This window comes from Temnothorax longispinosus, chromosome 11, assembly GCF_030848805.1.
Source record: "Temnothorax longispinosus isolate EJ_2023e chromosome 11, Tlon_JGU_v1, whole genome shotgun sequence".
NCBI classification, from domain to species: domain Eukaryota; kingdom Metazoa; phylum Arthropoda; class Insecta; order Hymenoptera; family Formicidae; genus Temnothorax; species Temnothorax longispinosus.
This window is the reverse complement of record NC_092368.1, coordinates 16141008-16158685: the sequence shown is the minus strand read 5'-3', so window position 1 is coordinate 16158685 and position 17678 is coordinate 16141008. Positions and strand designations below refer to the sequence as shown.

At 36.5% G+C, this 17678-nt stretch overlaps 1 protein-coding gene across 3 annotated transcripts in view; it reads right to left on the bottom strand.

Annotated features, from left to right (window-relative positions):
* Positions 1-17678, bottom strand: part of LOC139822329 (uncharacterized) — a 28050-nt gene that overhangs the window by 1343 nt on the left and 9029 nt on the right. For 2 of the 3 annotated variants that reach the window (XM_071793947.1, XM_071793949.1), the window contains one exon: positions 4533-4970. In XM_071793947.1, coding sequence (XP_071650048.1) covers positions 4533-4757 — 225 coding nt within the window. In that variant the 5' untranslated portion in view covers positions 4758-4970. Of the gene's footprint in view, positions 1-4532; positions 5971-17678 lie in introns of those variants that run through there. The other variant, XM_071793950.1, reaches the window with a different exon arrangement.

The following is a 17678-nucleotide window of genomic DNA, read 5'->3' as shown; positions in this document are numbered from 1 at the left end:
ATCCCGTTAATGCACATATAATTATAATTACAACATTAGCAAAAGACGCAGAAAGATGTTGAAAGAAGAATATGAGAATAACAATTTTTCAAGTCAATAAAGAAAAGAGAGAGATAAGATCTAAGTTAAGTTTTAAATAGTTGTTAAAACTACATATACATATATACGTAGGGGAGACCGGGGCGAAGTCGTCACCGGGGCGGAGTCGTTTTTGTAATTATCTCGAAATCTGTATGTTATGTAAATTCGCCATTAATACTGTAAACGCGGTTTATGGTGCCCACGTAACCAACGGAGTTTAGTGAGGTTACGTGCCATGTTATGATTCTTATCGAGGCAGTGTTTTATGTCTTAAGTCTTTGTTTTATGTAACGCACAATACTGTACAGTATTGTGCGTTACATAAGACAAAGACTTAAGGCATAAAACATTGCCAAGACAGCCATTCTGCTTAGGGCCTTAGAGCCACCGCACAAGACTCTCGTATGGTCACGTAGCGTAACATAACGTGAGCCAACGCACAAGAAACGTATTGGTTACGGCCGTTACGGCGTTATACGTTTCTTGTGCGTTGATCTACGTTACGTTACCATACGAGAGCTTGTGCGGAGGCTCTAATCGATACGTTTCTTGTGCGTTGATTCACGTTACGTTACGCTACGTGACCATAGTGAGAGTCTTGTGCGGTGGCTCTTAGACGTCTTAGTCGATCGACATCAGCGTTCTGACTGGGTACGCAATGTCTTGACAATTCGACCATCGGTTTTGGTCAGATTAATCGTCACGTTTCGATCATGGGTTTTGGTATTTTCTAAATTGATATGATCTTTGATACTTATGTATAAAGCATCTCATTTTTATTAAATTAAATTACGAAAAATATTATATTAAGATTCAAACCTGGAACTTCCCTTATTCCGTGCTGCTTTTTTACTGCCATCACATTTGTTGTGAGCGCACAACGAATTAGAGATTAAGTATTGCACTTGGCAACTCCGAGTTGCATCTTATCGGAAATATGACCCTAGCGACGAAGACCGCTGACGCGAAGTCTGCACAAGTTTCGGGAATGACCAAATATGGTCATCCCGGACATCACCTGCCCGTTAGACCTTTGATCGCGGTATCAAAAATGCTGACAACTAAGGCAGTCGTCAGTTAACACCGAAACATCCCCGTCGCGTGTGTTCCCGCCACGAGTATTCGCTTGAAAGAAAAGAGCGAATTAGTGAAAGTGGTGGAATCAGCCCTGACGAAAGCACCCGGTAGCAGTCCGCTCGAGAGGAAGGAAGCACCTGGTAGCGGCCCGTTCCAGAAGAAGGAAGCACCCGGTAGCGGCTATCTACGACACCGGAGAAGGCGCCGACCTACCACAACGGTGACTCGCCGCGCCGGCTCCGCAGCCGAGCCACGCAGCGACGGTCAACGACCAGCACAGTGACGAGCAACATGCTACTACTAATGTAAGTCGAAAAACATTTGTAACGCGTTTATTTGTAGGGCGTGATAAAGCGATAAATGTCAGAAGGCAAAATCACCCCATTCCGTCCCGTTCAAAACGCGTCGTTCCTCCACAGCGAACCAGCGCGGTGCGCAATTAAATATAGCTTGCGAAGTCCCGTACGTGTCGATAGACATACAAATAGCGAAGCGTTAGACCGCGTGCGACAAAATCTAGACTCGCAATTTACAGACGATAACACGTCGGAACTGCACCTAAACGTCCTTGTAGAGCGAGAATTTTCGTTCGGGAAAATAGACGCAAGTTTAGTGCGCGAACATAACGATAATAATAACACGAACAATAACGAAAACGACAGTGACGTACTACGACTAGACCCCACAATTAGTTCCGGTGTATCGGATACCTCCGAGAGAGGAGAATTTTCGCTGACGTCGTACGACAACGACGTATTCGATCCGACCGAAGAGAATCATACCCCCCGGGTCAACAAAATGAGCCTGCAACGAGCTGCCGCGGCCATTGCGCCGCGCGAAGACATAACACTCGCGCAAATCAACGCGGAAATAGAGCGACTCAGACCCGCGGCTAACAGGCGACCGTCCGAAACCCGACCAAAGTCGAGCCCCTGAGCCGACACAAGTAGAGCCGGGAGCACAGGACTCCGTGCTCAACGACGTCCTGAACGTGATGCGCGAAATGCAAGACCGCATGAACCGCGCAGAGGCCGCAGAATTCGACCGCTCTGTCAAACTTCTTCGCGCCATGCGGGATACCTATATAGGACCGCGTAAGCCGGGTAGAATCCGCCACTTACGATCGCCCCGACGCCCGAGATCGCCGCGTACGCAGCCAGGGTCAATTAGACGTCACATACGGGCGAACGCATAGCGACGTCCGTAATCAACCGGGACACCACCTCGGGTTCCTCAGCTTGAAGGAAGCCCGAAACATGATTCCCGAGATAAACGGAGAATCCCGTGAGCGCGTCCGCGAGTTTCTAAACGCGAGTACTTACCCGATGAAAAACATACAGTCCGCGGACGAATCATTACTCCTGGAGCCATGTTATGCACAAAATTTAAAGGAAAAGCCATGATAGACTTTGACACTCGCGATATCCATGATTTTGAACAGTTAAAACGCAAACTGGAAAAGGAAAATCTAGGAAAACGCAGTATGACCCACCTACAACTAGAGTTTAACTCCCTAAAGCAGAAACCGGGAGAAAGTGCACAGGAATTCGGGAGGCGCGTAGAAAAGCTGGAGCGAGAACTGTACGAGGCAATGAAGGAAGGACAAGGGCACTCGCAAAAGCAGCAGAAGGCCATTCTCGATAGTAAAAAGGTGCAGGCCCTCCAAAATTACCAGATCGGGCTGTACGAGGACATTAAAATGGTAGTCAGAGCGCAAAGATACCAAACGCTACAGGAAGCAATAACCGGCGCCAGTGCGGAGGAAAAGGTAAAAGGCCCCTCCCCGCGGAACGGACACCCGACGCACAAAAATAAATTTAATACAGAAAACGCGCGTTATTCACGGACCGCGGAAATACAGTGCCACAAATGTGGAGAAACAGGCCATTACGGGCGAGATTGAGGGCGAGACTGCCATACGAGCCGATACGCAAACAAATATTCTCTCCCGAGAGCAGAAAAACCCAGCGGAATAAATACCGTCGATAAGTATTGCAAATATTGTAAAAAGCAAGGGCATACTCGGGATGATTGTTGGCAGCTAAACGACCGACCCGAAAAGGAGGGGATTCGCCAATCTAAATATAATACACGTGAAAGGAAACCGATAAATACAACAGAAAAGCGTCGAGGAAATAAGACACCGGAGCTGGACGATAAAACGTCATATAGCGATAGCAGCAGCAGCAGCAGCGGCAGCGACAAAGAAGAGAAACAGAGAAAGCACGAGACGAGCCACGCGCGCGAGTATAAAGTTACTCAAGTGACGAGCAAAACTAATAAAAATTATTATCTCGACCTTGTCACTCTCCCGATGCGAGAAGCAACCAAGAAAAAACTAAATTTTTTACTTGATTCCGGAGCTGCCATCACCTTCATAAAGGTAGGAAAACTAAAAGATAAGACTAAAATATAAAAAAAGAAAATAGCGCTGACCGGCGTAACTGGACATCAATTATACACCCTCGGAAAAATACGAGCCACATAATACTCGCAGGCAAGAAAGCAATACGGCATACGATGTACGTAGTACGAGACGATTTCTCGATGGACTACGAAGGCATTCTAGAAATTGACTTTCTGAAAAAACATCGAGCCGTTCCCAACCACGCCGAAAATCGACTGAAAATCGGTACTGCGAAGTTTAAGCTCCAACCGTGTAAAACGCTAATTCTATTGCCCCGCGGTAAGACAATTCTACAAACGACAGCTACAGATCGAAATAAAAAAGGTATTGTAAAACGTGTAAAACCTAACTCTGGAATCTTTATCGGAAGTATCACGGTAAACCGATAGATTTTTTCTGTCCAAAAAGCGCAGTAAACATAACGGAGAAGTCCGTCGAAATAATCACGCCGCAGGAAAATTTAGTAGAGGCACCGGTGACTGACACGGACACACTCGGACATTACCTGCGACTGAAGAGCGAAAATCAATGCATAAACGACGCGAGAAATTACGTAAAAAACGCATGAAAATTTTAAATAAGAAAGAAAGAAAGGCGCTAGAGCAGAACTGCTACGATTTTTGCAATATACTTCATTTAGAAAACGATAAGCTAACGCGCATCACGACGGTGAAACCTGAGATCACGACGCGAGCTGATAGCGCGCCGGCAAACGCCCGTCTACCCGAGAAGCATAAAGGAAAAGTGAATAAAAAACCTGACGTTCCAAGAGAAATAAAATTACGCATTGTAATGTAATAGACTATCGAGAAACACAACGACGTAAACTATACAATAAAGATCAAACGAAAAACATTACGCGTCAACGCCAATCGTTGGAAAGCCTTTATCGAAAACTAGATAAAGAAAAGCAAAAGCATCGAAACGTAAAGCACTTATCAAATAGACGAAATTACACAAAACTTACCTTAATCACGAAGGGGAGCATTATGTTCCCGATCTGCCATCCGGGACAGCGGACAGCAGCATACCCGCCGACAGCATACCCGCACAGCGGCCATAAACTGCGAGCCACTTGCCCGAACGGTGCCAATAGCCAGAGAGCGCAGGTACGAAACCAGGGGATCATCGTCAAAGGATCGTCCACGTCCGATCTCACGGATCTGACCCCGCCCGAACAAAATTCGAGCATCGGCCAAATTAGGCAAAGGTCGACCAATCCAAAGGTCGATCATCCGTACTTGCATCGCGAGAAAAATGGCACGATCCCGAACATGCACCGAAGGATCGGCAACCACCGGTTCCGGTACAACTAAAGCTGGGGGGGTTTCCTCCTCCTCTTCTCTCTCTCTTGGGTCCACTACGGCAACCCGCACTGGCACCAAATCCAGAGGAGCCATCCCTGCTAAAAATGACCGATTGAATCCGATTAAAAATTTTGAATCCGCATGAATCTGGATTCTTGATCCGGAAATCACGGATTTATAACGATTACACCGACTGAAAACGATTGAAACGGATTGGTATTCAAGGATGTAATTTCAATCGGTTTCTATCGGTTTGAATCGTTACACGCAGAAAATTTTTTTCGAAAATACAAGTATACACGAACAAAGTAAATACCATGCTAATCTTGCACGGCTAGGATATAGTCATAATATGCAAAAGATTTCAAGAAAGTATAGGAAATTTAGAGAGCAAAAAATAAAAATATGGCTGATGGACAAAAAACGAGACGTCTGTTGCAGTCATGGCAAAAACATAAGTTGCTGTTATAGGCTATGGCGGTCAGCTGTCCGCCACGAGCGAACTTGAGAACGCTGTAGAAACCCTGCCGAGCTGCCCTAGATATAGGGGTCGATGTTGAATCTTAATCACGCGAGAATATACCGGCGATGCGCCGCGTAGCGGGCGCGAACCGAACCCTTTCGCCGCGCGAGCCCGCGTTGCCGCTCGCGCCGCGCGCCTTCCGTCGTTAGTATAGGACTTTTTTTACTTTTCTCATATTTCCTTGTTATAATCCGAGAAGTAGCGACACAAAAGTGTCAGCGATTTTTTATTAGTCTTAGAACAAAGTAATTTCTCTTGTTTTAATAGTGTTGTTGATGAAATGCAGAGTCTGGCTGCGCTGTCTCGCTGGAATGGGCGTTGCGGCGCCTTTGATCTTGTCGAAAAAACACTTATGTTGGAAGAATTTGATTAGTGCTGAGCTTTTATATATTTATTGTTTTTTGTATAAAGAAATGTTTTAGTAGAGTCTGGCATGCAACTGACACTGGAAAATGAGTCTGGCATCCTCCCAAAGTCGTTGTAAAAAGTCGATTATCTTAAAATCATAAGGTATATTTCAAGAAATATGATTTTAAGCAGAGAGAAACCTGAGAGCGGCCACCGGGATCATTCCGTTCCAGCGGACGTATACTGACACGCCGCCTGAGAAAGTGGACGTCAACTACGTCGTTACGCTCGGTAACGGTACACACATGGTTCGTGTCCGTGCTATGGTTCGTGTCCGAACTACTCAGATGGAGGGGATATGCTGGTCGCGCAAGCCCCTCCTCTGTTCGTGTACGCTCGGCACTTGGCAAGCTTTGAGCGGGGAGAGAAGAACAGACATACGATCTGCTGTCTCTTTCTCTCTTGAGCTGGGACATTGCCGGCGCGGCGTTGCCGTTAGCACGCGCCGGCTATACCACAATGCCACGCATTTCGGGTTTCGCGTCTCGTGTCTCGTGTCTCGCCGAGTGCCGAGTCTCGAGTTGGCAAATTGACGATGCGCTATACGTTACATTTGCGTTTATATTTACAAATTTTATTTTTTATATTTATAAATAAATATATATATGTATATATATTAGAAGTTTATAAATATATAAAGATTGCAATATAATTAATTAAATAAATATTTATAAACTTAAAAATTAAAATTCGCAAATGTAATGTATAAAAATCACGGTTCTATACATATGCTTTTCTATCTAAAAAAGTCTTACATTAAAAACCTTTACTTTAGCATAATAATATTTACGTGTAATATTTAAATGCATACCAATAATTATATTATTAACTATGAGAAATAATTGTAGTTTATAATGTTCTTTTACTCTCATTAAATTTATTTTACCTATGCATGTTTAATTGGCCAAATTACGGCTAAATTACAAGCAACAACAAAAGGATATTGGATAAAAATAAAAACATTTTATTAAATAAACAATACACGTGGGTAACATTTCGACTGTACTTATTATAATTTTAGTCTTCTTCGGAACGGATTACTATGAATATAAAAGAAGAAGATATAAATATTAAAACATGATAATGTTTCAGTTAACATACTAAAACATTAAACATTAGTCTACTAGACTAAAACATTAAACAATTTCCTAATAATATAACCAAAATAAACAATAAAATCTAATTGAATCACAAATATAAAAACGCCGGAGTATAAATCGAATGAAACCATGACAAGATAAATTTTATATTTATATTGAGAGGTGATAAAATCTCTTCCGTCAGGAAGAGAATGTAAACAATTATTAACGGAGGTATTCTGATTTAAAATATCTTTAAAATAGATATTTTTCAGGAATTTTTTATAGGGAAACAAAAAAGTGAATAACGTTAAACTTTGCATGTTCTCTTCACCTTATTTTAAAATTTTATTTTTATTTAAGTAACAAAAATGCTCTTCTTTTCTGTTATATCCTTGTCACTATAAATGACAGACGGTGTAAATAATTTTAGCTGTTCTAGGTATCTGAAACACAAAAAGCTAAAATTTTCTTTCTCTAAAATTTCTAATTCTGCAGAAGTGTGGCTATTGTCTGAACTAGAATTAAATCAATATTTCTATTTTGTGTGTGTAAAAACGGCTTTTTTATTAAAAATATTGGTAAATGTTTACAATTAGGGCCTGACTTCCGATGACCTTGACCTTGACATATGTTGTCAAGGTCACCCTCCTGAGTGACCTTCAGAAGGTTTTAGTCGGGGTCGCTTTTTATTAAAAAGTTATTAACAAAAAAAGGTTTGGCGACCTCACCGATTTCAATGACCTTGATATATGTTGTCAAGGTCATGACCCCGAGTGACTTTTAGAAGGTTTTAGCCGTCGCTCGTTATTCGTTAAAAAGTTATTAACAAAAAAAGTTTGGAAAATACGTAGTTTAGATGACGCGCTTTACAAGTATTTAACTGTTTAAAGCGCGTCACTAATCTACATAGGTTAGATGACGCGCTTTAACAGTATTTAATTGTTTAAAGCGCGTCAACTAACCCATGCGTAAACCATTTCGGAGCTACCGCACTTCCCCCGAAAGCAGGGGGGGGGTGTGGGTGAACCTCGGTTCGCGTAAAAAGTGTATGCGTGAACTATTTCGGGGCTACCGCACCTCCCCCGAAAGCAGGGGGGGTGTGGGTGAACCTCGGTTCGCGTGGAAAGTGTATGCGTGAACTTTTCATGCGTGGAAAGTTAAGGCCTTCACACATAAAATGTCGTAAGGACGTAAAACGTAGGCGTAAGAAAATCGATCAATCCCAATCAAGTATTTCCCCCTACTGTGGTTACGGACAGCACAATACTTGATTGGGATTGGTCGATTTTCTTACGCTTACGTTTTACGTTCTTACGCGATTTTATGTGTGAAGGCCTTTAATATGCGAGTTGCCACATGGGTTAGATGACGCGCTTTAAAAGTATTCAACTGTTTAAAGCGCGTCATCTAACCCATGTAAGTATTCTCTGCTTTAACAAAAAGACTTCAATTTATCAACAATTTACTGCTTTAAATGTTGTGTTTTGGTAAAGCAGCGACTTTCTCGCGAAATAAAGTATTCTCTGCTTTAAAGAAAAACGTAATATTAGTCGTTTATGCCTCTTAATACTTAAAATAACTGCTATATTTTCGAAACTTTTTTGTTTATAACTTTTTAATAAGAAGCGACCCCCGACTAAAACCTTCTGAAGGTCACTCAGGAGGGTGACCTTGACAACATATGTCAAGGTCATAGGAGGTCAGGCCCTAATTGTAAACATTTACCAAAATATTATAACTTTTTTCAAAATTTTATTAGTATTTTATTTAAAAAAAAACTAATAAACAATGTTTATTCTAGTTCAGACGATAGCCATCACTTATTTTGAATAACAAAGTTTTTGGTTTTTACATTTCTGATATTTAGAACAGCTAGAATCATTTACTTCATCTCTTATTTACGTCTTTTAGTGATCAAGATATAACATAGATAAGAATATTTTTCTTACTTAAAAAATAAAAATATATTCTTAAAATAAGATTAAAAGAACATGCAAAGTTTAACGTTATTCGCTTTCTTCGTTCACCTAATTAAAAATTCTTAAAAAATACCTATTTTTAAAGACTTTCCCCGGCACCAGTCGTGCTCAACTAACAACTTGTATTCATGCCTAAAAAGAAAAATTTATTTTACTAAAGTTAGGGCCAAAGCACATATGACAGTCGTAGTCGTGGACGTAAGTAACGCACAAACTTTGGCGTATCCTGATCTGTCAGGTCGAGTACTACGACCGTCGTATATCGCTACGCCATGTTATGTGCTTTGACCCTTCATTGTTTATATACAAAATATTACATATAACAACTAAAAAATAAGAAGTTAACTTCACGCGTGAGAACTCATGCGGCGTTGCCAAGTAATAACTGACGCCTCTCCTCTTCTGTCATTCCTGAACCGAGCGAAAAATTCATCAAATCGCGTACTTTACACTAGTATTTCTCGAAAACGCGTACTGCAAGGTTATTGACACTTATCGCATATTATTTCTATTTTTATGGATTATATACTAGTTTTTCAAAAACATTTAGAGAAAACTTTTTTCACAATTTATTATGTCTATATTACAATAGCTCGGAATAGGAATTCCATGTTAAAAGTTGAAACTTTGAAGCTCAATATCTCGATTTTTAATATCGTAAGAGGTACTGAAATTTATACCACGCATAAAGCACACCTAAATTAATGTATATTCACAGTTTTAAAAAAAATCTAGAGAAAATCGATTTTTCGGAGAACGTCCTTAAGATCTTTCAAACTAGAATACGCCATTGTAATTTATTATTTGTCATTAACATATTGTTATTAATTACATACATATAAGTGTGAAGAAGCATATGGTACAAAATAATTTCAATATTCAAATGTAATAATAAAGAAATCAATTATTTACATTTTCTACTGTGTGTGCGTGTGTGTGTGATATTATTGACAAGTTTTTTTGCACATTTACATTTTTTTTGCAGATTTATTACACGCTTAACTTTCACAAGTGTGATGTGAAATACAGACAAGATTTTTATTTATCTGTTATAAGCGTGACTTCAAATGCAAGATTACGTTTAACATTTTCAATCTGCAAACGAGTGATCAGCAATATGATCCACAACATGTAGTCTTAAAATACTACGATTTTCTCTAGAAGCACTAGCGTATAATTTATTCGCCGACATTACGAATTTCTTCTGCAACAATCACATAAAATATTGAACAGTTTTCTTGAACGATTATAACAACGTCTGCATGCTTTTGCATCATTAACCCCCCGAGGCCACACCTCTTTTTTTAATACGCCCCGGCCACACGCGTGTGAATATGAAAATCCAATTTGTATTTCTAAACATCGTGAATATTATTAATTAAACGGACATATTTTACATTTAATTATATAAATTTGTGTATTTTTATGTTGTAAATTTTTTATCACACACAAACCTCTTGCCGTTGATTATTATTGTCATTAAGGGGATCCTAAAAGCCGTCTGTAATACCGGCTTTTTTTCTTAGCACTAATCTTTTAATTGACTTTATAGAAATGCAAAATTCTTGTCTAGAATTAAAGTACGCATCAAAATCTAGGTCATGGTGGTCAAATTTATATCGAAAACGAAAAAAAATTAATATTTTTGTTAATTTTTGGTATACGTGACGACAATATTTGCTTTGTACAAAAATTCCACGATAAATATCCACAAAATTAGACCGGCATGACCTAGGGACAACATTTAAGAACAATATCGTGCAATTAGATCTAAGATTGAAAACCTAGAAAAAAAGATTACTTTATATAACTTTTATATGTGCAAAAGCACATTCAGGTTGACAGGATAAGCAATATTGCGTGTGGCAAAAGATGGCGCAGTAATCGAACAAAGACAGATGCCTCTCGTTAGACAAGGACAGATATAGATATATGACAAGAAAACAGAATTTGAAATGTTGACATTATCGACGTCGAGGAAGTTCAGCCTTCACTTTAGGATCCCCTTAAGCTTTTAAAAAATAATATTTATCATATTTAGAAAAACAAATTGCACTTTCATACTCACACGCGCATTATATGCATTAAAGAAATTTAAAATATATTTTAAAAGTTAAGATAAATTTCTGTCTCTATATATAAATTAACTCTTTCTTCCAAGTCTGTCAAAATTTTTTGAAAGAATAACATTTGAGACAGCATTTTCTTTAAAAAAGAATAAACATTTTTTAATAGGATTATTATTTTAGAATGAGAATGTGAACAATACCTTAACAAATTAATAATGCAAGGACATACAGACGTTGTTACAACCATTCGAGGAAACTGTTTAACATTTTATGTGTTGCTGCAGAAGAAATTTGTAATGTCGGCGGACAAATTATACGCTAGTGCTGCTAGAAAAGATCATAGTATTTTAAGGCTACATGCTGTGTAGATGATATTGCTTGTCCCTCGTTTGCAGTTTGAAAATGTTTGATTATTAAAAACGTTTGATTATTAAAATCTTGCATTCGAAATAACGCTTATAACAGATAAACAAAAATCTTGTCTGTATTTGACATCACACTTGTGAAAATTAAGCGTATAAAAAATCTGTAAAAGAAATGTAAACGTGCAAAAAAACTATTGTCAATAACATCACGCATACACACACAGAAGAAAATGTAAATAATTTATTATTATTACAATAATTTGAATATTGAAATTATTTTATACCATATGCTTTCTAATACTTATATGTATATAATTAATAACAATATATTAATAACAAACAATAAATTAAGGGCGTATTCTGGTTTGAAAGATCTTAAAAATAAGTATTTTTCATAAATGGGAATTTTTTATAGCGGAACTAAGAAAGCGAATATTGTTAAACTTTGCATGTTCTTATTTAACCTTATTTTAAGAATTTATTTTTATTTTTTAAGTAAAAAAAATGCTATTTTTTTCTATGTTATATCCTGCATGATCACTAGAAGGTGTAAATGACAGACGGAGTAAATGATTCTGGCTGTTCTATAGGTATCAGAAACCCAAAAACAAAAAATTTTCTTATTCAGAATAAGTGCAATGTGGTTATTGTCTGAACTAGAATAAACATTATACGTTCATTAGTTTTTTTCTTTTAATAAAATACTAACAAAATTTTAAAAAAAGTTATAATATTTTTAATAATATAAGAGAAATAAGACCCCCCGTTTTATGTGACCGTTATACAATCAATCAATATTAAATAAGCCGTTTACGGCGGTCCGAGCTTGGATCTTAATAGCCTAATAATATTTTTTGTGTACTACACGTATATTTTTTCCAACCTTAATAAACTGCGCGCCGACATAACTTGTCAGACTTACAACACAGCTCCTGTGTTGGAGTAGTAAATTTTTTACTATTATTTAAATCGATTTAATTAGAGGGGAATGAGGAGATTTTACTACTCCAATAGGAGCTGTGTTATAAGTCTGACAAGTTAGTCGGCGCGTAGTTTATTAAGGTTGAAAAAAATATGTAAATATAGTATATAAAAAATATTATTAGGCTACTATAAAATACAAGTTCAGACCGTAAATTGTTTATTTAATATTGATTAATAATATTTTTGATAAAAAGGCTGCCTAGAATGGAAATATTGGTTTAGTTTTAGTTCAGACGATAGCCACATATACTTCTTCTGAATAAAAAAATTTTAGCTTTTTGCGTTTTAAATACCTGTAGAACAGCTAGAATTATTTACACCGTCTGTCATTTATACCTTCTAGTGACCAGAATACCTATAATATAATAGAAAGGAAAAGCATTTTTGTTACTTAAAAAATAAAAATAAAATTTTAAAATAAGGTGAAGTGAACATGCAAAGTTTAACGTTATTCACTTTCTTTGTTTCACTATAAAAAATTCCTGCAAGTTATATATTTTAAAAATCTTTTAAATCAAAATACCCCCGTTAATAATTTTTTACATTCTCTTCCTGACGGAAGAGATTTTACCACTTCTCAATATAAATAATCTTGCCATGGTTTCATTCGATTATTCCGGCGTTTTTATATTTGTGATTCAATTAGATTATTTGTTTATTTTGTTTATATTGTTAGGTGATTGTTTAATGTTTTAGTCTAGACTAATGTTTAATGTTTTAGTATGTTAAATAAACATTAATTATTATGTTTCTTGATATTTATCTTCTTCTTTCGTAATAATCCGTTCCGAAGAAGACTAACTATAGTCGAAACATTAACCGTGTGCATTATTTGTATAATAAATTGTTTTTATTTTAATCCAATATCCCTCTTTTGGTGCTCGTGATTTGGCAAATTTAATAAGAGTAAAAAGAACACTATAAACTACCTTTTTTTCTTGATAGTTAATATTTTACTATTATTATGCATTTAAATATTAAATTTAAATATTATCCCAAAGTTAATGTTTTTAATATGACTTTTTTTCTAGATAAAAAAGCATATTGGCCAGAACGGGAATTTCTATACATTACATTTACGAATTTTAGTTTTTATGTTTATAAATATTTATTTAATTAATTAATTTTATGTTTAATTTTAACGGTACAAAAACTACGGAAGTACATGATCATACGCGATTTTATGTTTAATAAAATTTATTTATTAATTTGCAATTTTTTTGTAAATATAATTGCAATATTTATAAATATAACAATTAAACTCGTAAATATAAACATAAATGTAACATAGCGCATCGTCGATTTGCCAACTCGAGACTCGGCACTCGGCGAGACATGAGAGGCGATACCCGAAATGCGTGGCCTCTAACAGCTCAAGAGAGAAGGAAACAGCAGATCGTATGTCTGCCCTTCTCTTCCCGCGCGAAGCTTGCCGAGTGCCGAGCGTACACTGACAGAGGAGGGGCTTGCGCGACCAGCACATCCCCTCCATCTGAGTAGTTCGGACACGAACCATAGCACGGATACGAACCCATGTATCGTTACCCAAGATCTCTCTGATCGTTACCTAGCGTAACGCCGTAGTTGACGTCCACTTTCTCAGAGGGCAGATTAGGACGTCCCCCGAAGCGGGATGGCCGCTCTCAGGTTTCTCTCTGCTCCTGCAATTTTATGTGCTTCCACCTTTAAAGGTGAGATTTCATGGGCAGTAGAGACCTATAATCAGAGATGCGTCACAGAGATACCTGTTTTTGATTGGTCAGTGTAAGTTGGACTTTTCTAGCATCGTGGACACAGGCCTTAATGGGTAGTAAAATGCAGCAGCAGCGAGCAGCAGTTTAGTAATTTCCTAGACATTACTAATTGTAAGTAATTTCTAGGAGAGTTTAGTAATTTCTATGAAAGTTTAGTAATTTCCTAGAAAATTTCTAGGAAATTACTAAACTCCTGCTCGCTGCTGCAGCATTTCACTGCCCATGAAATCTCACCTTAAGAGTGCATCCCCATAAAGAAAGAAATAGCGGAACGGAATTAAAACGGAATTCCTTTGATTGGCTAACATCTCATCTTGAAAGCCTCCACCTGGAGATTAGCCAATCAAAGTAATTTCGTTTTAATTTTGTTTCGCTATTTCTCTTTCCATGGGGATGCAGCCTAAGTCTCAGTCTACAATAGATGTTTTAAGCCCTAAGCTTTAAGAAATTGACCAATCACAGCCAAGTGCACTGAGTGCGCACCAGTTCTGCCAAAGAAAAACGCTATATGTTTAGCTTTAACGCTCGACGCTCATTTCAGTCAATAACCAATATACGGATACACGTCAGACTCCGCAGACGCTCAAACAAGCATGGACGCTGGCTGTTTGACGCTATTGTCCCCTCCACAGATAGAACGTCAAACGTAGTCACGTGAGTTCCTCTAGTAAGAGTTAGGACACCCCGGTCTGACTTCTGATTGGTTCCGCCATTGATGGGGAAGACGTTAGTGGGAGTGAGACAAAGCTATACAAGGGGGAGTGAGACAAAGCTATAATATAAGTGATCGTGATCCGCTTTGCCCGGCTATGCTACAATTTTCAAGTACGATAGTTGAAGAACAAAATTACCTCGATCGTTCGCTATGCAAAAGTATGACTATTTCGTAAGCGAGTAAAATTCACGTTACAGTAAGTAATAAAAATAATTAAAATATAACAAAGGGTTATTTTACATCTGTTTAACTGTACATGATTAAGCGATACTTATTAATAAAATGTATTTAGTAATTATTTATTATTATAATATTAAATTCACAAACTGTAATCTAAAACTTATACAAAAAAACCTTAACCTAAAACTTATACTTACAAATAGTTTGGAAAAATAATTTTAAAAACTGTGTTGTAGATAAAATGCCTAGTTGTGCGGCGCAAGGATGCTCAAATTCCTGGAAATCAGGTTACAAAATGTGTTATTTCCCATTAAAAAATACACAAAGATGTGCAATATGGATTCACAACGTGAATCGTACGAATTGGATCCCAACAAAACATTCAACACTATGTCAGGTAGTAATATAAATTTAAACTTATTAATAATTGTTGTACGGCGTCATTAATGCCTGGTCTCCAAAATTGGATGCGTTTCGGACTCACTCTTTGTCTCTTTCTAAAGGGGACAGTTAGAAAGAGACGAAGAGTGAGTTCCCGATTGTTACATTATTTTTATGATTTATAGGTTCATTTTGCTCCTGAAATGTGGGAAAAACATAGAGCATATGGCAGCTTGAAATTAAAAATGAATGCCATACTTACTTTATTTGGTGAAACAGGTAATTTTTTCATCTATGTTGGTTTAAAACTCTTAATTTTTTGTATTTCTATTTCTATTAGTTTTATAGAAATTAATAGCAGTATCTATTATAAATATTAACTTGTGCATTTATTAAAGTGGTAGATTTTGTGTAGAAATAGATATAAATAATTATTATTTAACAGCAAAGATTAAGGGATATAAAAAAAAAATTAAATAAACAAAAGTAAAGTTTTTTCTGTACGGACATAATTCAATTATATGTTCCAATCATGTAATGTTAATACTTTGTTTTCAGTTCCAAAAAAGAGCTAATAATTAACGAAATTGAAAATAAAGATCAATCAACGGAAGACTTTGTGCAAAGTGAGACGGTGCATATTGAAGAAAATTCGACCCAAAATAATGAATATGAAAATAAAGATCAATCAACGGAAGACTTTGTGCAAAGCGAGACGGTGCATATTGAAGAAAATTCGACCCAAAATAATGAACATGAACCAATGGAGTATGAAGATGTGAACGAAATTATAAATATTGAAAGTAGCGAAGCAGAAAATGGAAAATCCGTGCAATTAAATAAAATTTTAAATTCGTGCACTAATTGTTTACAAAAAGACAAAACAATAAAAGAAACCCTGGCGCAAATATTTCTACAAAATTTAAAAAAAAAATAAAAGTGTACTACAAAAAACTATAAAATATAATTGCCAGAATCTGTTAAATTCTACATGAATTTAAGAAGTACTATAAAATCCTACATGAAAATGCTAGAATTGGAACACTTTTGTAAATTTTTGTATTTTTTTAGTGCATCTTGATCTATAAATTTTTCGGTAAAACTACGCCAAACTACAACTAATACTGATAGTCTACACATTTCTATATTTATTTGAGTACAGTAGACTACAAGGAAATACTAACCCACTCGGCATGTAATATTTCAGAAACATTTCTGCAAAATTCCATTTGAAATATTACACCTTTCATCAATATTTCAGAAATATTTCACGACCGTTTCTGCAACATTTCTGCAATGTTTCAATCGGCACAATTATTTCAAATGCAACTTTGCTGAAAGATTTCGGCAATATTTCGGTAATATTACTAAAATATTTCTGAAATATATCTACGAAATACTGCAGAAACACTTCAGAGATATTTCTAATACATTTTACACTGAGAAAAATGTTTTGTATTAGCAAACAAAATTTTGTTATTGACGTAAAAACTATGTGTTGATATGTAAAAAATGAAATATTTTGTTGCCGGAACAAAAAAAATATATTAAGCCATGTGCGTATAGCCGCCGCGCATTTGTCCAAAGAAATCCGCTCTCTCAGCCGGTCACCCATCCAAGTAGTATACCGGCGCCTTGTTGCTTGACATCGATGATCGAACAGGGTAGTGGTGATCCTCTGACTCTGACGCTTCTTTCTTTCTTATACTTGCTTATTTTGGTGACCATAAAGCTATCGCATAACAATATTAACAATACAGATATACGAATAAATCTTTTTTGCCAGTCAACGTCGAATATTAATTTATATTAAATATTATTAAGTATTTTATATTTTATATTAAAAATGCCATATGACAAAATTTGGAATATCAGAAAATTCTTAATATTATAAAAAAAAAAATGCAATAAAATGTAATAATTATATAATAATAAATTTAATTTTTTATAAGTTCTAAAGTCTGTCAGTAACTTTTCGGAAATATTACAAATGCAATGTTGTATGTGAAACATTCAAAAATATAACGCGTGCAATTTAAATGTAAATAATAGTTTTATCATGTATCAGAAATGTTTCTAAACCATTACATCTGCAATATTTCTTCTGCAATATTGTAGAAATTCACTGCCTGCAATTCAATTTTTCATTACCTACGCAATCTTTCAGAAATTTTTCAGAAATATTTTAAATGCAATGTTACGTTTGATATGTTACAGAAATATTATTTGTGCAATGCAAACGTAATATTAGGGTTATGTGGGGTGATGTGCAACACGTTCACGCGTTGCTCGGAAAACATATCCAAAAATCAAATTCTTGAATATATCATGGCTGTATAATGTAGAGAAAGGAAAATACTACAATT